This window comes from Leptonychotes weddellii, chromosome 11 (assembly GCF_054177405.1).
Source record: "Leptonychotes weddellii isolate Sample4059 chromosome 11, ASM5417740v2, whole genome shotgun sequence".
Classification (NCBI taxonomy): domain Eukaryota; kingdom Metazoa; phylum Chordata; class Mammalia; order Carnivora; family Phocidae; genus Leptonychotes; species Leptonychotes weddellii.
Window position 1 is genome coordinate 24,786,866 of NC_138379.1, and position 27,000 is coordinate 24,813,865.

General features: G+C 35.6%; 1 protein-coding gene across 18 annotated transcripts in view; it reads left to right on the forward strand.

The window, feature by feature from the left end:
• The window catches only part of IMMP1L (inner mitochondrial membrane peptidase subunit 1), a 77,998-nt gene that overhangs the window by 44,094 nt on the left and 6,904 nt on the right, over positions 1–27,000 (forward strand). For 17 of the 18 annotated variants that reach the window (XR_014138622.1, XM_081798411.1, XM_081798408.1 and 14 more), the window contains 4 exons: positions 7,288–7,421; positions 8,463–8,540; positions 8,995–9,083; positions 13,032–13,158. Coding sequence is in view for 17 of the 18 variants with exons in the window: in XM_081798411.1 (XP_081654537.1) it covers positions 7,317–7,421; positions 8,463–8,540; positions 8,995–9,083; positions 13,032–13,158 (399 nt within the window). In the remaining variant the exon portion in view is untranslated. The remainder of the gene's footprint in view (positions 1–7,287; positions 7,422–8,462; positions 8,541–8,994; positions 9,084–13,031; positions 13,159–27,000) is intronic. The other variant, XM_006728922.3, reaches the window with a different exon arrangement.

Here is a 27,000-nt window from a genome sequence, read left to right on the forward strand (position 1 = left end):
CTCCAAGGTTATAAAAAGTATTGTAGGAATTCTAAAGAATGTTGAGTTCTATGAAAATTAAGGGTTTTAGTTTTGTTTTGTTTTTCCCCAGCAGGTAGTGTATGAATAGGTTGCTTTAATCCTGTGTAGGGTTGGTTGTATTTTTTGTTAAGGCTGATCTATTTCAGTTTTGCCCTCACTCCCAGTGGTAACCTTACTGTAGTCCTAACTAAGATGGGTAACCTTGGAGTGAAGTCCAGCCCCTATCTCCCTCACAGTGTGTGTGGTTTTCTGTGGTTGCTGACGTCTTTGCTTAGGTTTCTAGCCTTTTCACCTACTGCTTTCTGCTGATATTCTGGGAGTCACACACTGCTCAGTGGCAGTTTAGGAGTTGGCTAGGACCTCATGGAGAGATTGCATGCAGACTTGTGGTCCCTTCCTGTTTGCAGCTTGACCCCCACATGCCATCTTCTTTGACAATCACAGATTCCAACCTCTGTCTTGGCTAAGTGGGACTGCCACTTTCTCCTAAAATTCTTATTTTCCTGTGCTGTGAATTGGCCAATACTCTCAGAGAAAAGGCCAAGTGAATGTGGAGCTTACCTTATGTTCTTCCCTTCTTTCATAGATCCTAGCCCCTCACATTCTGCCTAGATTGCTGCCTAATGCATCTAAACAGCTCTTTTGTATATTTTATTCAGATTTTATAATTATTTTCTTGTTTTCATTAAGAAGGTTAATCTGGTACAAACTACTCTGTCAAAACTGTCATTGAAGTCCTCCTCTTGCCTCCTTTCTTCAGTGTTCAGTCATCTATTTCCCCATCCTTTTTCCCTTTCTCATCAGTAATTGCTCCTCATCATTAGCCTCTCTCCCTGTGGGATTCTTACCATTGGCTCTCAAAGCATGCTGCTGTGTTTCTATGTTTAAAAAAACCTGTTCAGTACTATATTCTTTCTATTATTCTACTGCAGTGGTTCTCAACTGAAGCTGGTTTTGCTTCCCAGGGAACATTTGGTAATGTCTGGAAACATTTTAGATTGTCACAACTGGGGAAGGGGATACTACTGGAATCTAGAGGCCAGAGTTGCTAAAAATCCTACAATGTGTAAGATAGCTCTCCACAACAAAGACTTGTCTGGCCCCAAGTGTTAATATTGCTGAAGATGAAAAACCCTGCTCTACTTTTTAGCTTTCCTGAATAGCCAGACTTTTCTGAACAGTTGACTGTTTATGTTGTCTCCTTTTCTGCATCTCCCTTTCATACTTTTTAAAAAGTTTTAATTTTTTACAGGTAGTACCCAGATGATTTTTAAGGGTAAAATAGTGCTATAATACTTATAAAGAAAATAGCAGTATTCTCCTAGCACCCCTTAATTACATAGTTTTGGCTAGTTAGATGTAAATGGAAAAAATTTTTTTTCCTAGATAAAAGAACAACAAATTAGTAGTGACTACTGCAGTGTCATTGCTTCTTTTCAGTGGTCAGAGCTAGGATGATATTTAATATAGGCAGGAAGACAAACACACACACACACACACATTTATTTATTTATTTATTTATTTATTGAAGATTTATTTATTTGACAGAGAGAGAGACAGCAAGAGAGGGAACACAAGCAGGGGGAGTGGGAGAGGCAGAAGCAGGCCTCCCGTCGAGCAGAGAGCCCAATGTGGGGCTCGATCCCAAGACCCTGGGATCATGACCTGAGCCGAAGGCAGATGCTTAACAACTGAGCCACCCAGGCGCCCCATATTTCTTTATTTAAATGTTTGTTTTTATACCTCCCAACTCATCCTTAACTTCTCATTCTGTATTTTTTGCTTCTTTCTCTCTAACATTGAGAATCTTGCTTCCAGTAATTTAATGTTTACTCATCTGTGTTATCTGAAATACACATAAAAGAATAATAAACCTAAGAGAAGTTTAAGATTTCATTTGTAAGTTTTTTTGACCTTAGACTATATAGACTATATGTGTTCAAAAATACTTGAATTACTTCTTCTCTTTGGTAGTGTTGGCATTTTGAGTATACAGATAGGCTTATTTTTCTTATTTGTTTTCAATTTTTAAATTCCCTTTTTAAATCTTTTTTGTTTACTTCTCTTTTTTTTGGTATGTAAAAGCATTTGACTCAGAACTATATACAGAGGTGTATTTGTCCTTGTCCCTTTCACACTGTTCCCATCTACTCCCTTTATAAATGTAACCACTTTCATTATCTTCTGGTTTCTTTTATTTTTTTAAAGATTTTTATTTATTTATTTGAGAGAAAGAGGGGGGGGTGGGGGAAAGCAGACTCCCTGCTGAGCAGGGAGCCTGATTCGGAGCTCCATTCCAAGGGCCTGGGATCAATGACCTGAGCGGAAGGCAGATGCTTAACTTACTGAGCCAGCTGCCCCTGGGTTATTTTCTTTTTGAAAACAAACGAACAAAACAAATATATATATATATATATATATATTCTCTTTCCTTTGTCCCAGAAATGATGTTACTATTTTGCACCTTTTTTTTTTAAGTAGTTTACCTAGAAATCATTTCATATCAGCTCATAGAACTCTTTTCCCCGCCCATGCGTGTATAGAACTCCTTTGTGTGGATATGCCGTAATTTAGTTAACCTGTTTTCTATGGATGTATATTTGACTTGTTTCTGATTTTGCTATTTCCGATAATGCTAATATAAAGAATCTTGTGCACATGATGTTTTTGAATCTTGGCGCTGTATTTTTTTGGATAATTCCTAAAAGTGGGGATTGTTGGGTCAGAAAGTAAAATGTATATGTCATTACAATAGCCACATTCCTCTTCTTAGGGGTTGTCTGTTTTGCACAACCATCAGCAGTGTTGCAAATGCCTGTTTATGAGAATTACTTCATCAATATCAAATATTGTAAACTTCTACATGATGAGTTGTTTTTTAGCAAGTAGTATATCATCAGGGTGCCTATGGGAAACAGCTGACACACTCAAAATAGGATAATTTAAGGAAGGTTTATTTACAGAAGCTAATTACAGAGGTGTGCACAAGATACTGGAGAATCACCAGGGTTGGAACAGGATCTAGCATCAGTAAATCTGTTTTCATTCCTAAACTCGAAGGGACCAGGGAAAGGAAGGGTTATAGGAACCTAAAAGAGCAATTACTGCACAGCAGACTGCCTTTGGCAAAGACATAGTGAGCCTAAGAAGAGTCCACAGGAAAGGAACCAGGAAAATACATAACTCTTCCTTCCTTTGACTTCCTGCTGGAGTTGAATTAAAGAGTACAGGAGTGCCTTGATGTATTTCATATAGGTCAGTTTTCCTCGGGCAGAGAGTAGTATGGAGAAGGGCAGAGAGTAAATCTGAAGGGACAAGCAGAAGTTATCCAGTGCATATATGCACATATAGATTCATGGACCTTTGAAATAACTACGTAAACCAGGGGTTTATAACCTCTGTCTTAATCTTTTTTCCTAGTAAGGCTACTAAGTGCCAGCAGTGTGTGGCTTATTTGTGTTTTATATGAATGCTACTTTCCACTCTGAGATTACTCTTTTTTTAAAAAGATTTTATTTATTTATTTGACAGAGAGAGACACAGCGAGAGAGGGAACACAAGCAGGGGGAATGGGAGAGGGAGAAGCAGGCTTCCCGCTGAGCAGGGAGCCTGATGTGGGGCTCAATGCCAGGACTCTGGGATCCTGACCTGAGCTGAAGGCAGATGCTTAGCGACTGAGCACCCAGGCGCCCTTTTTTAAGATTACTCTTAAAAAAAAAAATCCATGGGCTCTGATTCTCAGTTTTCAATACTTCTCAACAGTGCTTCTCAATGCACTTTTAAAATACAGGGCCAAATAGCCTTTATCCTCAGATTTCTCTCTATAGCTCTCTTTTCCCCCTTAAGAGACTAATATCCAAAGTAATTTTAGATACTTCACACTCTATCGTGTTGCCAATATCTGTCAGGAAGAAACAGTGTCTGTTAACTTCTTTCTTCTGATATTTTATGAGACTGTTTCATTACAAACATTGTATTTGGAGTTGGGCATTATCTGTGTCATAAAAAAAGGCTTTATGGCCCCAATTACTTCTGAATGGGAGTGAATAACAAGCCTTCTCAGTGATTCAGAACCATTGTATAGTTACAGCATCTTTGTATTTTTGAGTATGTTTTTTAACCAAGTGGCTTCTATTGCATAATCCAAATGTTTTAAATTTTGGTAGATTGCTAAGTGATTTAACCTCTAATTTCACCTTTCACCTATATTAGCAATAGCTTCTTGGTAAGTGCCATATGTTTCCTCTTGTTTAATAATATTATCTCCTCTCTAATGTAAGCCCATTTTTATTTTAGTTTTAAAATGTAATATCCATTGCACTACTTTTAGGATTTATTATCATAGATCACATTTTCAGAGCTAAGCTATAGGACTTATCCCACTTTTCCCTAATTTAGAGAAAGTTAGAGCAAAGTAGTTCCTAGGCAACCTAATTAACTTTATAGATAAAATTTACTCTGTTATTATTTCAGTTTTCCTCTTAAGTCTGTTTGAATTAATAGTTTCAATTATAAAGTGTTTTTATTTTTAAATAGCACTTTTTATTTTTTGAGCTCCAAAAATTACTAATTTTTAAAATACAACAGTTATAACTAAACCAAATTTCTCATTCCTCCTGATGGGAGGAGTTATTTTTCGTATTACCTGAATGATTTAATGAGAAAACTTTTTAATATGTTACTGACAATTTCTTTTGTCAGTGAATATGACATTAACATGTCTCTTCATTAACCAAAAGTCTCAGCTGTCTTCTCATCATTTTGAACATTATAACCATTCTATAATAATGAAGATATGGAAGGCATAGGAGATTGGGTTCAAAATTCATTCGTTGATTTCCTCAGATAAGCCTTCTGTTTACTGTCTTCTTTGGTAGGCCCTGCAGATTCAAAGATGATTAGCACAGTCACTGCCCACAGACATATAAACAAATGTAGTGTAATAAGGGAAAAAAATATAAACAATATAGTGTGGTAAGCATTATAATCAGTGTATGCGTAAGGAAGGTGAGTGACACAAAGCATAAGTAACATTTCTTGGGAGGGTGCCAAGGAAGACTTGTTAGAGGAGGAGACATAGTAAATGTTTAATAGGTGAATGAACACTAATAATATAACACATATAAAAGATATAGTCCTATGCTGCAGGCTGTAAAATTCTATTATTTAAAGATCAGTTAGCAAGAAACTTAGATAATTGAAAATGCAACTAATATTATGAGGTTATAAAGCATATGTGAATTGCTAAGTGAATGATACAATAACTAGCATTTATTGAAATACTCTGTAACACAGATTACATGTCTGCCTATAGTCCTAACTCTTTTAGATAGGTATTAAGTCCATTTTTTTTTTTTTTAAAGATTTTATTTACTTGTCTGACAGAGAGAGATAGCGAGAGCAGGAACACAAGCAGGGGGAGTGGGAGAGCGAGAAGCAGGCTTCCTGCCGAGCAGGGAGCCCGATGTGGGACTCGATCCCAGGACCCTGGGATCATGACCTGAGCCGAAGGCAGACGCTTAACGACTGAGCCACCCAGGTGCCCGGTATTAAGTCCATTTTACAGATAAAGACACTGAGACTCACTGAGGCATAATAACTTCCTGGAAGTCACACAGCTAAAATATGGTGGATCCAGGTTCTAAATTCAGGCAGGTCAACTTTTTAGAAAAAGTGCTCTCAATGCTATATATTTTTAAAAAATGAACATTAAGATCCATGGGAACCCAGAAGAGAAAGAAAATCTTGCCTATTGAGAGCATTTGGAGAAGAGTTACAAATTAGATAGATGATGGATATCATGAAGACTATTCCAAGCATGGGTGTTGGCATAAATAAGTGTTTGCTGGCAAAATTTACCTGAAGAACAAACCAGTATTATTGAGTAGTCAGGTCATGTAGGAGTATCAGGGAAGATCAGCTTGGAAACTGAGGATGGGATGGGAGCCATCTCTCATGGATCCTGAAAATGAGTCTAATCTGTACTTCATCCAGGAGAGAGCCACTGAGTTTGTGGGAGGAGGGGAGTAATACAGGAGTCAGTGTAACATAATCCTTTTCCAACTTTGTGATGTTGAGTACGGAAGTTTACTATTCTTAGGCTCCTTTTTCTTATCTATAAAATGAGGATGATAATATCTGCAGAGGTTAATTTGTAAAGCCTGGTATATAGCAAGTATTGAGCAAATGTTACATCATATTACTATTATTGATTTGTTTCAGTAAATTTAATCTGAGAACAGTGCATAGTAGCCTAGGCCTATACGTTAGGCCATTAGTTGAGAAATTCTTGAAACATAGTTGTAACAGATAAATGGAAAGGGAAGAGACAGATTACTAGGAATATTTTAGATGAATAATATTAACTTTTTAGGTAGCTTTAAAAAAATCTTTATATGGTTCTTTATGTTGTTTCATAGTATTAATGTGTTCATTACTGTATCAGTAGTCAATAACTGACAACTGAATGTAACTGTGTAATTTACAAAGCACTTTGACATGTTACTGAATTTTATTCTCAGAACCATTCAATAAGATATTATTTCCAGGCCAAGAGAGGTTAAGTAAGTCATTGAAGATCATACAAGTTAATGAAAGTATCAATTTAATACTTGAATTTCCATATACCTATTCTAGTGCTTTCTCTTTTATGTCATATTATGGCAAGAACTGATATAGTATAGCAGGCAACAGTATGAAAAACTATTATTACTACTTTGAGTTAATATCTTTTCTTAGGTATCTATATTAATACCAAGAAAAAAATCAAAGCATGAAAGGAGACAGATAAAATCAGAGTCTACTAGTTATCTAATTTATATGTAAACCCAGTGATATTACCTGAATATAATCTCTGTTCAGATCAAAATATTAAGTGGCTTTAATTTGCCATTTAAAATATCATTAAGGGCGCCTGGGTGGCTCAGTCGGTTAAGCGACTGCCTTTGGCTCAGGTCATGATCCTGGAGTCCCGGGATCGAGTCCCGCATCGGGCTCCCTGCTCAGCAGGGAGTCTGCTTCTCCCTCTGACTCTCCTCCCTCTCATGCTCTCTGTCTCTCACTCTCTCTCTCGCAAATAAATAAAATCTTTAAAAAAAAAAAAAAAAATATCATTAAGACAAATGAAAATAAGCTCTTGCTTTTCTGCACCAAACTGTATTAGGCATTTACTCTCATTCTGGGTGATTGTAAATATTTTACAGTTGAGCTATTTCTTAAGTGTTTTAAATAGTATTGATTATGAAACTTTTTTAAATTTACCATCAGGCCAATGGTAGCAGAGTCTGCATAGAACTATGCTCCGCGGTGTTCTGGGAAAAACCTTTCGACTTGTTGGCTATACTATTCAGTATGGCTGTATAGCTCATTGTGCTTTTGAATACGTTGGTGGTGTTGTCATGGTAAGTTTTTACATAAAAGAATAATAATTTTAAGTATGTACTTTTTTTAATTGAAGGAAAATGTGTTTTTCCTTTATTTTAATTGAAGTCATTTAGTGACTAAAATGTGACTATTAAAACATAAAATCTTTCTAAATTGTGGGATGTAAGAGACTGTTGGAATTAGCACTGGTATAAAATTAAGAACCATTACTTCAAATATGGTTCTGTATTCTGATGGGCCCTATTAATAATCTAATAATAGTTTTCATCATTTATTGATTTCTACTTACTGTGTTCCAGTGATGTTTGATGTTTTATATTTATTAGCTCATTTAATCTTTTCCACTCTGTGAGATACTTACTAGAAATCCATTATATATATGACAGACTGAGGCTCAGAAAGCTTAAGTCACTTGCTTCAGGTTCCACAGTTAGTAAGTAGATTTGGAATTTCAACACAGATTCTCTGATTTTCAAAACTCCTGCTCTTAAACAGTTGTGTTTAACTGTCATTAAAACAAATGATTATTCTGCTTGGTGTCAATATTAAAATGCTAAGGCTGCCCCCCAGCCAATGCTTTTTCTAAATATTGCATAATAAATCTGTCAACTGTGACTGTACTGATCTTTTGTCAGGTAAATGAAAGAATAAATTGAATGCCCGGTGAGTGGATTTTGTTGGTGGTATTGCTATTTTTATCAGGTTTACTCTAAGGGATTCACAGTCATACAACCTCAAATTTAGCTGGAGAAATGCAAATATATTTAACTGAAAGTCTCCTCTTTTTTTAAATTTACATTGGTACTTCCAGTGGGCTACAGAGGTAGCAGACATAAACTTTCATTGTGTTCTTTATTATTTCTGCCTCAGTAGGAGGTTTTGAGTAAAAAGTTTTATCAACGCCTAAGTGAAGTCAATGGAGACTGTTGTATTTAGATATTTTAAGTGGCAATGATCATTTATTACAGTTTTGAGGTATATATGAAGATCATTGTTTTAACACACTCTAATAGAAAGTTTTTAAATTGCATCTCATTATGCCACTGTTTTTTCAATAGAAAATGAAGTTGCAGCCCCATCAAATGAGTAAGCTATTCTGTTGGAAGAGAACTCAAGGCACGAACTTGTTGAGAATAGTATGATACTACTTAATAAATTACCATCATGGGCACTGGGTATTTGATAATAGCAACAAAATAAATGAATCATTCATTTATTTTTTCAAATATTTATTATCAGCTTTATGCCAAGCACTCTTTTTGGCATTGGTTATATAACCGGGAACATGAGTGATAAGGTCCCTGACCTCATGGAGCTTACATTTACAGGATGATCAAAATTTGGAAACATAGGTATTTTATTCATATATTGTAATGTATTCTCAGTAAACTATTTTTAAATTTTTGCCTGTGTTTCCAGATCTGGTGGCCACTGTGTAGGGTTGAGCTTATCTAGCAGCTTCCAACTTATAAATCATCCTCCAAACTTGAAGAACGTTTGTTTGATTTTCTTTCTTATAAGCCTGTTCAGATAATTTGTTACATTAAAAAAGGGTTTCAATTCAAATTAAAAAATTACCTCTCTTTTCAGTGTTCTGGACCATCAATGGAGCCTACAATTCAAAATTCAGATATTGTCTTTGCAGAAAATCTTAGTCGACATTTTTATGGTATCCAAAGGTAAATTTCTGTCATAGATATATTAAAGTTATAGTGAAAACATGTATACACATTGTGTCTTTTTTGTAGTTTAACTTTATCTTTAAAAACTTTTTTAAATAACCAAATTAATGGCCAGCTAGTTAAAATTTTAATTCAAATATTTTCTCTGTTTGAGAAATTTTAATAGTTTCTGTAAACATGCACAGTCTTTTGGGTCCTTGTGTCCCTTGCATTATTGGCTGAAATAGAACAGCAGTCCCTTTTATAATGTACGATCAAGCCTACTTTACTTTTGGTCGGGGGGGGTGGCTCTACAGAGTTTTGAGTGAAGAACCTAGGGACTTAGGAACTACATTACATACCAAATCAGTGATTGGTCTTTACATTTTTTAATACTGTATTTCTATTGATGACTGTCTTATTCTCGACAGCTTATGATGAGCACTTGATGATCTTTAGACGATAGCACCATATATAGCTGGGAGCCAGGAATCTTATCTATCCCGAGTCTCCCAATTGATTAAGTTGAAAAACTCCTTACAAATACTGTTTGCCACTAAGGTTTTTTTTTTTTTTTTTTAAATTAACATATAATGTATTATTTGTTTCAGGGGTACAGGTCTGTGATTCATCAGTCTTACACAATTCACAGCACTCACCATAGCACATACCCTCCCCAGTGTCCATCACCCAGCCACCCCATCCCTCCTACCCCCCTCCACTCCAGCAACCCTCAGTTTGTTTCCTGAGATTAAGAGTCTCTTATGGTTTGTCTCCCTCTCTGGTTTCATCTTGTTTCATTTTTCCCTCCCTTCCCCTAATATCCTCTGTCTTGTTTCTCAAATTCCACATATCAGTGCAACTAAATTTTTAAAAATCCTATTCTAAATGGTGTTTCCAGTCCCTGTGATACTGTTTATTCTACTTAACTGTATATTATTCCTTCTGAGTGAATGTCAAGTATTAGTAATTTAATGTATTTTCTAAAGGGCACCTGATTCCCTAAAATTTTGGGTTCATTAGTTTTTCATAACTCTGAAAAAATAATACCACCTTTTCATTTGCATAAACTTCAAATTTGGCTCACTAGAGTTGGTATTTAGCTTATGGTATAAGTAGGTTTAAGCACTCCTCTTTCATTATTTGCCTTTTCTGTAGTCTGTTTCACATTACCTAAAAGTCATCAAGAATGGTGTAAAACTGTTCTTTGAATTTTAGATTCTGTAGATAGAAGTTATCTCTTGGTCAAGCTGTATAGTCTAGCATCGTCCCTAGGTAAAATTCTCCCTTCAGATCTTTTACTCATAACTTCAAGACACCTAATTGATAATTATGGGGTTATAAAATAAGACATAACAGGTTGTGTTCTAGCTTTCTTTTCTTTTTAACTTATATCCAGATCACTTCACACAGTCTTTGGATTAACTGGAGGCCTAGCATCACTGCAGCATGAAGATAAGCTGCTATTTTCCATGCTATTGACATGATTTTACTCTCAGTTCTTGAGCATCCTTAAGAAGGAGCTGAACTTGTTGACTAAATAGATGGTGAATGAATAGCTCAAAATCATCTATTTTTTTAAAATAGATAATCTTTGCATTCAGATGGGTAATACAAATAACTACATTCAGTAAGTTAAGATTCTTGTAAGGTTTCATTTTGTATTTGGTTCAGTCAAGGGGCCCCTTAGATTGAAGGACAGCTTAAAATCTGGCATTTATATGACATATACCAAATAACTTTTATAACCAAGGTTGTCAGTTTGCAAGTTCAACTTTAAAAATAGTACTGTTCTGAGTATTCTTTTTCTTTTATCTGTAGCACAGAACTCCTGAGATTTCAGGGGAATCTCTGACCCTTGGCAAGAGATCCGTTAGCTAGCTGCTTGTTTCTAAAGCTAGAATAGCCATCCATTTAGGAAAAATGAAAGTCTCCATAACTGGTATCTAAAGCACATGGATCTCTTTTCAGTTAAATGCACAGAACACTCATATTTAAAATAGAGTCTCTTATTACTACTATTACTACTTATTCTTTCACCAAATAGTTAATGAGCACCTAATTTATAAGATGTGCAGTACAGAGAATGTTAAGATGAGTAAGATATTGACCCTTTTCAAAAGCTTACAATTTAATTGGATAATAAGCATGTTTATAACTATAAATGAGAAAGGAAAATTTCTATTAAGTTCCTTTTAAAACCCTATTTGAAAAGAGTTGAGAAACCAAGGAATAATTACTTTGATCTAAGCTCTATACATATATCTAGTTAGACCACCAGAAGTATAGTCTGCATAAATATTGGTTTCTGTAAAAACACCTTGACTGAGGGGCACCTGGCTCAGTCAGTAGAGCATGTGACTCTTAATCTTAGGGTTGTGAGTTCAAGCCCCACATTGGGCGTGGAGCCTACCTAAACTAAAATAAATAAATAAATAAAATTTTTAAAATAATTAAATATTTTTAAAAAGCTACCTTGGCTGAATTATGATTTTTATGTTGCCATGTAAGTGCAGAATTTAAGGATCATATTTATTATTTTGTTAAAAAATGAAAGCTGAATAAAACACCCACAGAAAACATTTCTTTCCCCAAAGCTAGCCAAAATCAACTTTGTTTAGTATGTAATAATCTTTGCAAACTTGTTCATCCGAAAGTTCCACTGGCATGGTTCCATTTGGTTGAAAAGAGACTAGTTTATCCCAATTCAAAAAAAAGGCATCCTTATAATACCTGCAAATATAGAATTTAGTGTTTTAATAGCTTTCAACTCTAACCACAAGAAATTATCATTCCCCTGAATACTATTACTGTAAAATTTCTGAGGAGGATGGTGTCTTTTATTACCTTACATGAGAATCCTTCTTGTATATTCCTCTTTGATTTAGGTGTTTAAGACAATTTTGTTTTACCTCCCAAACTAAACTTTATTTTGTTAATCATTCCTGTGTAATTAATCAGATTTTCATTTTTGACTTGGCTACCAAAAGGTTTAGAACTCTTATTAATACTTATATGTAGCGATAACTAGGTTTCTGATTTGACTGTCATTTTCCTTTTATTTTTATGGCTTTTGATATTTTGATATATGCACCTTTTATTATAAGTAACATCAAATTATTTATGGAACTATGTACAGATAATATAGACAATTAAATCCTTTCAAATATGTGTGTTAGTCGACAGAATTCACTTACTACTCATTTTTTTCAGAAAGAGTGTTGTGTTCTGTTTGGTGAGTGCTTAGTCCTATTTTGTCTCCTTCCTCCATTTTGTCTCCTTCATTTACACTTTTAAAGATCTTTCTTTTTCTTCTAATACATGTATATTGTTACTTCTTCCATGAATCATGCCTTCTACATGTATTCATACCCATGTTGGTATTCTATGTTTGATATACCAATTTACTTTTTGTAGTATACGTTTGGGCAGCTTTTAGCATTTTATTTGGCTGTGTCTTCTGATATTCTTCCTCAAAAAGAAGTTTTTTTGACTATACTGTAAATTATCTTGTTATTTATATGCTGTAATTCCTTGATTCTTTGAGCTCTAGGGAAATATTTATGCTGTTCCTATGTTTTTATGTGCTCTAGAGTCAATCAGTACTAATGGCTGGACAGTAAAATTTACTTAATTTGGTGGTACTTATGTGGAATTGCTTTTCTATAGTTTTGGTTCTAAAAATTTGGATACAGAAGTAACACATAGTGGATAAAGTGCAGAAGATGGTTGTTATGGAATTACCAGAAATTTTAAAATCTTCTAATAGTTTTTCCACTACTCCTGTTGGATTCTGACCCATAAAACTTAGAAGTTTCTCAAAGCTGGTAAATATATGAGAGGGTCAATATGTGAGAGGATAAAGGGTGTGGCTTTGTTTAAGTTATAAAAATATTATAGCAGTGCCATCCATGTATTTATGTTTAATAAATAACACTGACCTTTCTTTGACTTTTTTCCCCTCAGAGGTGACATTGTGATTGCAAAAAGCCCAAGTGATCCAAAATCAAACATTTGTAAAAGAGTAATTGGTTTGGAAGGAGACAAAATCCTCACCAATAGTCCATCAGATTTCTTTAAAAGCCATAGTTATGTAAGTAACATTTTAATTATTACTCATTGATTAATATTAACTGAACACACTGACAAAAGAAAATAACTTTAATTCACATTTTGAATATGTTAAAATGCTGCATTCAGTAGAAGTTAAGTATATTTGTATCCAGAACAATTTGGCCATTATATTTTATATATTTTAGTTTCTTTTAAAACCCTATATAAATATCTCAATAATTGTTGCAGGCAAGATTCACCAATGGATGTCAAAATTTTGGGCAAAAGTTTGAGAAAAATAGTTTATTTGCACAGTCTCAAGGTATCTCTTTCAAGATATTACAAAGGGACAGATAGTAGTTGGTAGAGGAGAAACTTGCACCACCTTAATTGAGTGATCAAGGTTAACTTCACCAATAAAAAGACATATCAACATAATGTAGCCCCTGAAATGAAGCATTAAGAAAGGCACATCACATTTGTGATATTTTTGCAAAAGTAAGTGTAACCTCAGTCTAATCATGAGAAAATATCAGACAAACCCTGAGTGTCATTCTGCAACATAACTGACTAAAACTCTTTCAAAAATGTCAAGGTCATGAAAAACAAGGAAAGACAAAAATTGTCTTAGATTGGAGAAGACAAAGGAAACATGCCAGCTAAATGCCATCTGGGATCCTGGCTTAGAAAATTTTTCCACTGACTTATTAGTGGCAAATATGGTAAAATCAAAGTCTATAGTTTAGTCTTTTTAAATCCTACTTAAATTTTTAGGCTAGAAATTGTATATACCTTGCTCTAGTCAACTTGACTATCCAATTAGAAAAAGAAAGCAAGAGCAGCAGGATGGACGAGTGAAGAGCAGATGTAATTTTAGCTCCTCTCACCGATCACATGGCTGCCATGACAGAGCTTATGGCAGGGGAGGGTGGCCTTTTGTTTACTCAGCATATACTTGTCTTACTTTAATAATTATAACTCAATTTTTTACTTTTCTTTAAATTTTCTGTGTCACCCTCAAATTATTGATGCAGCTGTTAGATCCGTTAACTAACTTTACCTCTATTTTCATCCCCAATATAAGCAAATAATTAAGAGTTAAATTGTCTTGATCATTGTGTATTTATTTTGAACTATAATAGCCTCTGATTGCCTTGTAAGTTTGATCAATAGATTATTAAATCTATTATTTTTGTACCATCATAATAGATTATGGTTCAGCAGTGCAAATGCTTTTATTGTTTATTACCACAGTGCTAAATATACTAGTAATTGTTAGCTGATGGTGATAATGTTGAAGGTGATAGTGTGGTATCAGGTAATCTATTTTTTCTATGACCTTCATCATGGACATTGTATCCTTTTATTCTTCAAAAATGTCAGAATTTTACATAATGATTTCACCTTCATATGACTGTTAACATTTCATGAGACCTTCTAGTCACTTTTAAGTTGTTTTAGCAACAAGCATATACTTAGGTAGAAGTATCAATAGGCAGAACATACCCATTATCAATAGGTAGAACAACAAAACATGTAAGTAATGGCATCTGCTATCTGTGTCCTTAAACACCACACAATTGTTTTCTTTTTAAGAGTTATTAGAGGAAGAATATCAGGGGATTAGATATTTACTAAGTACCGAGAAGACAATCAGAGGAGTATACGATGTAAATTTTTTTGAATATTCTATTTAAGGAAAATATTCATTGAATTTTTATGTTCAATGAATGGATAAATTAGAGGACACTGCTATATTGTTCTAGGTATATTCCAATCACTTTGGTTTGCATGTTTATAAATGACAGACATAATTGTAATACTATTGGCCAACACTTATTATATACTTCATCTGTACCAGATACTGTTGACACTCTTCACAAGGGTTAATTTATAATCATCACAACAGCAACCCAATAACATAGGTAGTGACAGTATTTGACAGATAAGAAAACTGGACAATGGGTAGGTTAAACAGATTGCCCAGTTTCAAACAGTTAGTGGAAAAAAAAAAAAAAGGTTGGAATTCAAACACAAGTAGCCTGGCTCCATAGAGAATTTATATTCCTTACCATGCTACTACTACTTCTCCCAAAATATTCTCTACTGATTATTATTATTATTTATACTCCCATCTCATCAAATTGTACTTCCCTTAAAATATATTTGTCTTCATTATTTTTAAAAAAGAAAGGTAACTATTTCTGATCAGGGACAGTATTGGTCCTAAAAGAGAAGCCAGTGATTTTTTGAAGGCTTCCCTGCCTCCACCAGTTTTTCTAGGCTGGGTTTTTCAAGCAACAAGAATTGTGTAGTTATTATAGAACCACTTTAGCAAATGTGTTCCATTAATCAAGGTGATTTATAACAAAAATTCATCCAAGTTTGGAGCACTCTGAAGAGATATCCAAACCTTTACACGGTCTCCTCCTCTAGAGGGTTCCCTTTTTCAGTTATCTCTGAAGCACACTGGTGCTGTATTTTATGAAATGGGTTCTTTCCTTTACCGATGTATCATCATAGAAAAATCATTGTTGTTTATGATGAAGACATTACTATTCAGATCTTGATTGAGCTGCTTGGTAAAGGTGATGAATGTTAAATGTGTTTTGAATTCCAGGCCCCCCCAAAAAAAAAATTCTCCTAAGTAGGTGTTTCGGAAAGAAAACACCAAAATTGTCATTTGGAACCTAGAACATAGAGTTTAGCATATGAAAGAAATAGCATTGTTCCTAAGTTGGCAAAAAAGAATATAAACAGATCATTGGTTAAGTGATGTGGAACCATTTTATTCAGTCTGGAGTTCTAAAAGTCCATGTTGTAGCAATACTTAACAAACCATGATTTATTTTTTACATTAAGCATTTGGAAACTGAGCAGTCCCTATCAGGTGCTGTTGCAGTGGGTTTTGCTCATTTCAATGGTATTGAGGCCAGTAATTCTTGCTTTAGGTTATGGGCTAAGCATTGGCTACTAGGATATGAGCTTAATTTGTGACTTTCAAAAGAAATATATACTCAGCTCAAACATCTTGAGTAACTTCCCTTTCTATACTATAAGAATTCCTCAGTTTGAAGTTAAAAGCCACTAATTTGCCAAAAATAATTTAGTTGGAAATAGAAGCATTTAGCAAATAGGAAATACAAAAAATGAATGGTCATTATCCTATTGATTTGCACAGTAGGCAAAATGCAGTGTAAAAACCTATATAGTGTAGTTTCCATTTTCCTAGGGAAAATAGGGCCAGGGCTCAGGTAATATAGTGAAATTTTGTTATAAAGTTAATGAAAAGATGGAGAAAAACACTTTATAATTTTTCTGAAGGTAACATTGTGTGATAGTCCAGGGCTATGATTTTAATCCATGGTGTAACTGTGGTATAGTTTAGGCATTTTGCAATATATTAAGTTCCTATTAGCAAATATGCTATAAAATTTACCATATAAACAAACTCCTTTGACACTACATCCTCCTATAGGGAAGAGTTGTGTCTACTCATTGACTCTGCCTTGAACTTCATATTCTTTCTTGAGCTCATTCCTGTTACGTTTTGGTCCCCACCACTTCTCTGAAACAGTTCTTGTCAGGGGTCCCAACTGTTATCTATCCAGTGGTCAACTTCAGTCCTCATTTTACTTGACCTGTTGTTAGTATTTGAAATACTTGTTCTCAAAACCTGGCTTCACTTAGTTTTGGGGACAGCACATTCTCTGGGTTTTTTTCCTATCTTTCTGTTTCTTCTGAGATTCCTTTGTTGGTTCCTCCAAACTTTGGAGTAACTAAGGGTTCATATTTTAAACTTCTTCTCTTCTTCATATACACTCACACATTAGGTGGCCTCATCCTGTCTCATGCTTTTATTTTTTTATTTTTTATTTTTTTAAAGATTTTATTTATTTATTTGACAGAGACATAGCGAGAGAGGGAACACAAGCAGGGGGAGTAGGAGAGGGAGAAGCAGGCTTCCCCGCGGAGCAGGGAGCCCGATGTGGGGCTCGATCCCAGGGTCCCGGGATCACGACCTGAGCCGAAGGCAGACGCTTAACGACTGAGCCACCCAGGCGCCCCCCTGTCTCATGCTTTTAAATACTACCTAACTTAACTCCCAAATTTATATCAACTACAACCTCTTTCCTGAACTTCAGAATCATATATCTAATAGTTTGCCTACTATCTCTACCTTAGTATACAATGGGCACTTCAAACTTAGTATGTCCGAAACCAAACTCCTGATCTTCTTTCCCAAACTGGCTCCTCCCACACATATCCCCATCACAGCAATGGCAACTCCATTCTTCTGCTTGCTCTGGTTATAAATCTTGGAGTCTTCCTTGATTCTTTTCCTCTTTCGCTGCACATCCAATCCTTTAGCAAATCATGGATTTGCTGTATTTTTTAAATATAATCAGAATTAGACCACTTCTTGCTACTATCTCTGCTACCACTGGGGTACAAGACAAATTCATATCGTTTTCTTGCGATAACTTCTGAACTGCTCTCTCTGTTTGTACCATTCCCACTTTCTTGTATTTTTCTTTTTAAAAATTATATATATGTGAATAACATCATTATTGTTATTGGCAGAGATCTGAGCAATAGAAACAGTTTTACATTTCAGAAAGAACTGATTAAATGTTCTCAGGATAAAAATACAGTGTTTTTTAAAAGAAGTTGTAAATGGGGCAATATGCCAGTGATAAAGGTGTTTGACAGTATATTGGAAAATATTTTTGAAAAACTGATCAGCAAACTGAAAAACTCACTAATTGAACAGCTTTAGAAAATGGTCAGTGTATATAGTTAACACTAATAGCCCCTTAAAGTGTACTGTGTATTTAGGTTATAGTTCAGATCCTTGAATATCCTAATGCTGTTTTTGTTTGTTTAAATGTCATTTACTTTAGCTAAAAGTCACAACCATATGGTCTTCTATTACCACTTGTATTATAAACACAAAAAGTACTCATGTGTAGGGAAAGGAGTCATCAGGTTGAAAGGGCTTGTTTATTATAAGCTGCTGATACACTAAATCCTTATGTCATTTAAATAGAAGAACTACCTAATAATGTCACTCATTACAACTAGGATATCTAAACAAGGGACTTGCTTTTTGCAGACTTTAGTGATAAAAACCTGTGCTACACATCCATTTCTCAGCAACGGGTCCCAGGATAATCAATCATGGCATACTGCTAATGCCTTGATTGCAGCTGATGTGGAGGAAGTATGTTTACTCTCTTGCTAAAGTGAGGTTCACTGCGGAGATGACGTGACTTTTTCATCCTATAGCTAACACAATTCTGAAGATAAATTTGACTTATTGTTTACGATTCTGAGGTGTTTTCCTTCTGATATTAACATTAAATAATCATCTTTGAGGTCTCCACAACCTAAGCATTTTCTGATGTGTTCTCTGAACATTTTCAGAATAATCTTTTTTAACAATAACATTTAGTTTATAGGATTTTATTTTGTAGAAATGTATTTTATCTAAATACGTTTGTGTATATATATATTCATATACATATGCACAAAGATCACATTTCTGCTGAAAGAATAGCAAGTCTTCCTGAAACAGTTTTGTTCACCTAAATGTATTTTAACCACTCAAAGTTGGAAAATCAGTGCCATTGCTGTGAGTAGAGGGGGGCAGTGATGCAGTTCAGTAAAATGAAAGTATTTATGTATATTTATCTGAAAGTTATATGAGACCTCTCTACTTTAAGGTTGCCTAAAACGAATTGGGAGAAATTAAGAAAACTGAAATTGTAATGCTACTGTTCAGTAGAAGCATCTGAAGCAGACTCCATCTCTGATGGTAGTAAAGACAATATATTCCAAGTGTCATGTGACTTCCTAATCTGATACAGTGGTCTGCTGGAAAGTTGCTGTTGAGTAGCTGGAATATGTTCAAATGTCTTGAAATAAGCAACTAAATGAAGTTCTTGTGTTACCACTTTGGGTAATTCTGTGGGTTTCAGTGACTCATTTTTAGTCCGTAAAAGCATTCTCATTCTACTAAACTATCATCTACCTAAATAAGACTAGAAAGGAGGAATAACATGTAAAAGTAGGTGTGCATGGAGTGCCTGGGTGGCTCAGTTGGTTAAGTGTCCGACTCTTTTTTTTTTTTTTTAAAGATTTTATTTATTTATTTGAGAGAGAGAGAATGAGAGAGAGCACATGAAAGGGGGGAGGGTCAGAGGGAGAAGCAGACTTCCTGCCGAGCAGGGAGCCCGATGCGGGACTCGATCCAGGGACTCCAGGATCATGACCTGAGCCGAAGGCAGTCGCTTAACCAACTGAGCCACCCAGGCGCCCAAGTGTCCGACTCTTGATTTCGGCTCAGGTCATGATCTCAGGGCTGTGGGATGGAGCCCCACGTTGGGCTCCATGCTCAGCAGGTGGTCTGCTTGGCATTGTCTCTCCCTCTACCCCACCCTTCCCCGCTAACTTGTGCTCTCTCAAATAAATCTTTAATAAACGAAAATAGGTATGCATGTTATAAGACAGTTGAAGATTATAAATTAGCAAGAAACTGTTGGCATTACAAGCCACTGTACTGCTAACCTACATGTATGAGTGCTTTCCTCTTGCATTAGAATTGTCATAACTATTGTAAGAAAATGTAGGAATCGGGGCGCCTGGGTGGCTCAGTCGGTTAAGCATCGGACTCTTGATTTCGGCTCAGGTCATGATCTCAGGGTTGTGGATTGAGCCCCACGTCGGGCTCTGCACTGGGCATAGAGCCTACTTCAGCTTCTCTCTCTCTCCCTCTCCCCCTCTCTAGTCCTCCCTTTCTTTAAAAAAAAAAAAAAGAGAGAAGAAGAAAAGAAAAAATAATGTGGTAATCATTTAGTTTGTTACAGCTAGTGCCTGCATCCCCACCAACACATGAAGTGCCGACAGATTTGTCTCCTTAAAACTGTAGGGTGAGCAATTTAAAATTCTAAGATGCAACTTAAGATTCTGATCTACTTCTTGCACATTGTATATATGAATCTCTAAATCAGGAAGGATTAGAGAAACTTTGTCATCTGAAGAGACTTGAAATTTGACCTGACTTCTAAAGAAAATTGAAGTAGGTGTAGGTATATAGACCAATATGGACTTGTGACTCTAAGTACAAATGTTGTACCTAACCCCAAACAAATCCCAGCATGCATCTTTAAGGATAAGCTCAGAAGCAGCTACAACCACTGGACTTAGGGGGCAGGGAGATGGGGTGGAAGAGAAGACTTAAATGCCCCTCAGCAAGCTGTGGGGGTAGGCAAAATTTGCCAGACATTAACTTCACAAGTTTCCTTTTATTTATTTATGCATTTATTAATTACACAAATACTGAGCACTTACTTGAGGGCCAGAACCACGTCAGAGGAGGTAAGTCTGCCTGCAGTAGTCCTATACAATAGACCTTTCTGCAAAAGTGGAATATTCTGTATCTGGATGGTCCAGTATGATAGCCACTAGGCAGATGTGACTGCTGAGCACAGGACACATGGCTAGTGTGTCTGAAGAACTGAATTTGAATTTTATATAATTTGTAAAATTAAATAGCCACATGTGTGACTAGCAGATACCATAATGGACAGTTCAGCTTTAGAAGCTTGTAGCCAAGTTGGAGAAGCAGACAAGAAATAATATGATGTAATAGAATTATATACAGGGTACTGTGATAAGACACGAGATGATATTTATCCAGATTGGGGTCAATAGGGCTTTTCCAGATTGGAGGTAAAACCTGAGTTGAAATTCTGAAGGATAAGTAGGAGTTGATCAAAGCAAGCAGTATATTCATAAGGTCTAGAAGGGGGAGTATAGCATTGTGATTTGGGCAGCTGCCAAAAGTAAGTTCTCATGTCTGGAACATATAGTGGGGAGGGGCGGGTAGTGAAGAGAGATAAAAATGAAAGGTAAACAGGGCTCGGTTCCTTGTATGTCTCAAGCAGGGAAATAACGTTATCAGACTTAGCTTTTTAAAAATCACCCTTAAAATAAAAAACTTAAAAAATATATATGTATTAAATTCTTGTAAAGGAATAAAAATAAAAGATCACTCTGATATTAGTATAGATTAATAGAGGAAGGTTTGGAGTAGGAGAGACTCCTAGTAGGAGAGAAGGTTTGAAGGCTGAGAGACCCGTTAATAGGCTATAGGACATAATTAAGATAATAACATTAAGAATGGAAGGCAGTACAAAGTTTGGAGAAAGATTAAGGAAATATCTAGACAGGATTGGATGCTGGAAGAAATGGAATTGAAGGGCTTAAAATTGAGCCAGGTTTCTGGCTTTAGCAATAGGAGTAGGTGGTACATGATAAGATGCTGGGAGAGATGTTAATTTGGGAAATGGAGAGAAGATATAGCCTATCTAATAAGCCTAAGAGAGACTGTATTTTATTTATTTTAAGATTTATTTGTCAGAGAGAGAGAGAGAGCAGAAACGGGGAACAGCAGGCAGAGGGAGAAGCAGGCTCCCTGCTGAGCAAGGAGCCAAATGCAGGACTCGATCCCAGGACCCTGAGATCATGACCTGAGCCAAAGGCAGATGCTTAACCATCTGAGCCACCCAGGCGTCCCTGTATTTTAAATCAATACAGTGGCAATTATTATAAGAAGTGGGGAAGAAAGACAAATCCTTTTCCAAAATGACATTTGGATGCTGTACTATTCCCTCCTTGATGTCCATAATGTGTTTTCATAGTCTCTTAGTTAAAACAATGTTTTGGTGCTCTCAGCCCTCAGAGATCAATCTTATTTTTAAAAGATCTTCAGCTATTCTTTTTGTACCTTACATCATTACAGAAAAATGTTACCTGTCACCCACTTGTCTAAATGGGAATTTTATATTCACAAAGTTAGATTTCATTCTAAATAACTAATAGGGCATGGTGCATTTGAGTTGTGGTTTTTATAAATAAAACACAAGTAGAAGTATCTGTCAAAAAATGCAACATAATGTTTGTTTTTTTAAGGCATTAGTGGTAATCAAATACAAACAGATCTACATATTTCATTGTAATTATTTCCTCTTTGGAGTAGAGACTCTTTCCTACCCTGGATGTTCTATTTCTAATATCATTTCAGGTGTCAAGTCAGCTTTTTAGCCAATCTCTATATGAAGCAGTTATGTATAGGAGCCGTAGGACTACATTCATTCATTTATAGACATAATTCCATATAGGGATGAGTTTTGACGTTGGGGAGAATTATTTGAAGTCCTGTGAATCAAAATTTTCATGGAAACATAATATTACATATCTTGTATGATATGGTATTTACGAACTGCTTAGACTTTTTCTGAGAGCATGAGAAAACTCATTATTTGCATACCTACCACTACATTCTACTACTCTCTGAAATACCCTGTGTTTCATTAAGTTAGGCTCATCTTTTGGAAGAACCAGAGTGTGGGTTGCCTGGGTGGCTCAGTCAGCTGGGCGTCTGCCTTTGGCTAGGATTGTGATCTCGGGGTCCTGGGATAGATCCCCATGTTGGGCTCCCTGCTTGGTGCGGAGTCTGCTTCTCCCCTTGCCCCTCCCCCATTTGTGCACTCTCTCTCAAATAAATAAATAAAATCTTTCAAAAAAAAAAAAAAAAGAACCAGAGTGTACATTAGGCTGTATTAAAATGAAGCTACAGAGATTGTCTTGAAATGAGAATATAAGATGCTTCTTTTAAGTACTAATCCAAAAACAAAACAGGTAAATTATTTTACACATAGAACAAAAAAGAAGAGCAAAATAATCCATTGTCCTGGGAAAGAAATACTGTAGGATTGGTACATTAATATTAGATGGCTGTGATGGAAAGGGATATTTGTTGGCTTCAGTCCCAACACATCCCCCCTCAATATACCTTCTGACTAGTGAGTAGATGGTTCTGAAGAAGTGAATGCTTCATAAGGAAGAGCCTAAGCATTTGATACTTAATAAACGTTGCTTAAGATGCCTGTTAAAAGAATAAAAATGGGGACACCTGGGTGGCTCAGTCGTTAAGCGTCTGCCTTCGGCTCAGGTCATGATCCCGGAGTCCTGGGATTGAGCCCCGCATAGGAAGCCTGCTTCTCCATCTCCCACTCCCCCTGCTTGTGTTCCCTCTCTGTCTGTCAAAAAATAAATAAAATCTTTAAAAAAAAAAAAAAAGAATAAAAATGATAGTCTTTGCTACATAATTAATATGGCATCTATTCACAGTTAATGTACCTTTTTAATAATACTGAATTCAAGTCTTGGCTAGTACCAGAACTATATAATTGAATACATTGTAAAAGAAACTATCAAAAACAAAGTGAAATTGCAAAGCATGGTTCACTTTGCAGAAAACTGAGTAGACAGCATAGGAAACCAGGAACAAAGAATGCCCAGCAGACACCATTCATACCAGCAGCTGGGACAACTGCTAATCACAATAGCTAATATTTAGTGAGTGCTTACTGGGTGCCAGGAGCCTTATGTGTTATTTCATTTGGTTCTCAGAATTTTTCTGTAAGGCATTTATTAATCCCAGTTATATAGATGAGGTTTAAACAACCTGTCCAAGGTACTTACCTAGTAAGTGGCAGAGCTACATTTTGAACTCATGACTCTTCTTACTCTGTGGACTGTATCTTTAACCACCATACTTAAAGAGCCCATCAGAAATTCCTCTTCAGGCTGGATGGAGGTAGAGTACTTGGGGGAAAGATGAAGGAGCTTAGCTTGCAATAGCTATGAGAATGAGCAGGTCTAAGATTAAGCTCTAAATCTATTCAGCAGGGAGATGCTTGATAATGAAAGAATGTTAGTAAAAAGCATCCCCCATCATTACTCCAACCCTAGTGCTGGAGTTGTAGCCTATTGGAACTTTGGTGAAATTCCTCTTTGGTGATAATTGGCTAATGAACCCAAGGTAGCACCATTTTTAAGTAGGGAATGACAATAACAGTCCCCATTAATAAGCAGATAGGAGAGTAATAAGACTACACAGAAATAGCACACATTGAAATAATCAGTGTTAACTGTTCCATGCCTGGTCCTTATAAATGTTAATCCCTTTGTCATGCATCTAGCATTTGGGAGTACCACCATTAGGACTCCAGATATTCTACTCAGGTAGGCAAATGTGGGCAAGAAGTTGTGCCAAGAAGAATGTCAAATACAATGTTAGTGAAACTGTTCCTTGAGTTTTGCTTTCAAGGATACTGATAACTGGCACTTGAGACTCACATTTTTTTAAATGAAAGACTAATAACGTTTTCTCTGCCTTGTGTTATCAAGAGCTCTTCTACTTGATTGCCCCTAGGAGGATTCAGTGCTTCACTTTTTGACATATGTCTTTGTTTATAGCTTTTATTGGTGTTATAGGAAGAGTAAACTCCAAAAATTACTGATTGATGGTGTTTCTAATTTTGCTTTTGCATGAATCATACAATACCAGGTTTTATGAAGTTCTTTTAGAACTATATAATAAATTATTTCATTTTCCAGTTATTCTTTCCAATAGTTTGTGTCCACAGCATCTTACCATGGCTGCATTTTGGTTATGTAAGTCATGATTAAACAGAATATACATTAGCGACATAATGGGATAGTAATTTGACTTGATCCTGCTTACCTGGAAGATAGTAACATAAAAAACAATTTTATGGGCACTGTTAGAGTAAAATGACATATAAAATGAAATGTACATTCATCATGTGGACATTTTTCCAGGGTAGGGAAATTATGCATTTTTATATTTCACATTTATCATTCTATGAGACCCAAAACAAAATCTTTAAAATATGTGTGGAAAATGAAATAAATACTCTTAAGATTAAATAATGTGTTACTGATAGATCACCCCCATTTGCTTTTGCCAAAAAGAAACAAGGCTTTCTCTGATTGCTTTCATAAAATGTGTGTCCCTCTCTTCCTTTATAATTCAGGAAAAGGAAAAATAATCATGTCAAAAAAGGACTCCAGGGGCGCCTGGGTGGCTCAGTCGTTGGGCGTCTGCCTTCAGCTCGGGTCATGATCCCAGGGTCCTGGGATCGGGCCCTGTGTCGGGCTCCCTACTCGGTGGGCCTGCTTCTCTGCTTCTCCCTCTCCCTCTGCTGCTCCCCCTGCTTGTGCGCTCTCTCCCTCTCTCTCTCTGTCAAATAAATAAATCTTAAAAAAAAAAAAAAAAAAAAAAGATTCCAAAAACTTTGCCCCTCTCCTTGGCTTTATACCCTCCTGCCTTTCTTTGTTGGTTGTAAATTATAAAATATCTGGCAAAGAAAGGGTTCATTAAAAAAATCAACCTGTTATTAGAATTTTTTGTTTTTTGAAATTTTTGAAAGGTCAGACATACAAATATCTTATTCTTCAGTAGGATCTTTCTCTTAATTAGGTATTTTTTGCTTAAATAAATGAGTTTGATTGCAGTTTAGTAAATGTGTTATCTGATATTGTGGACTCTTGCATCAGATTTCATTTGAATCGAGAAAAGTAACACCTGTGGGTTGGTTCACAAAGCCTCTTTTGTTAAATGGACACCCACAGGCCATGAGGCAATTACATTTGTTGCTTGTACTATAAAGGAGGCACTTAACTAGACCTCTGTTAAGTATAGTTAAGAACTAGAGGCTTGATTCTTTTGTCCAGCCCTGAGATTAGGTATTATCATACATCAGGAAGTAAACCTCTGACGTAGAAAGGAGAAACAAGAATGATTTAAGGGTTCTTTTAATGCTTTAAAATTTAGCCCTTAGAGTAAGTCCTGAGACCCTGGGAAAATTCACATTAGAGCCAAAGTAAAAATTCCTATGTGGTATTCACTATAAACATATTCATATATTCTTATTCAGTTTCACAGATTCATTCAAGTTTGGCATAACAGATTGACAAAGGTATGAAAAGGAAAAGTAATCTAACCATTTAAAGTTTCGGTTATGAGAAGTAACGAACAAAGGCATAGAATTAGGGATTTCCATTTTTTGTAATTTGCAAACATTTATTACAAATCAGTTTATTGGAGTCTACATTTTAAACTACCATTTAATCTATTAATACTATAATATTGCTATAGAATTTTTTCCCTCTGGTTTGAATTTTCAGTTCAGTGATAATCAGTAGTTTAATCCCAGAGACAATAACCGCATTTTGAGTAAGAAAGGAAATTTTTGTTCTGTTTTTTTGCCTCAGTCTGTACCAGAAAGGTCAGGTTTTGAATTTCAGACCCATACCAAAAATGTGTTTACTTTATGTTTATTTAAAGAAATGAGTTCTTAGCTAGACAAATATTTTAGTTATCCAGAGATCTGGTGACAATACTGCTAAGTGCAGTCATTTACTTATACTATACAAAAAAGCAAACCTTCTATCTAGATTGGAAGTTAGGTCTTTCTCTTTCCACACTAGCAAAGGTTAAAAAAAAAAAAAAAATTAATTCAACAAAGCTCTTCCTAACCTGTATTGTGATGGACCATGTTCTTTTTTTTAAAAAAGTACAAGTATCGCTTGAAAAGGATAGCCACATTAAGATAACGTGTGTGTGTGTGTGTACACACTGACAGTCCCTAATTTATGATGGTTTGACTTAAGATTTTTTTGACTTTATTGTGCTACAAAAGCGATACATATTCAGTAGAAACTGTACTTCAGAATTTGAATTTTGATCTTTTCCCGGGCTGATATGCAGTATGATACTCTCATGTTGCTGGGAAGCAGCAAGTGAGCTACAGCTTCTAGTCACCCATGCCATCAAGAGGGTAATGTGACCATTTACAACCAACCATCCTGTACCCATATAGCCATTCTGTTTTTCACTTTCTTTCAGTATTCAATAAATTACTTGAGATATTCTACACTTTATTGTAAAAAAGGCTTGAGTTAGATGATTTTGCTCAAGTGTAGGCTAATATGAGTGTTGTAAGCA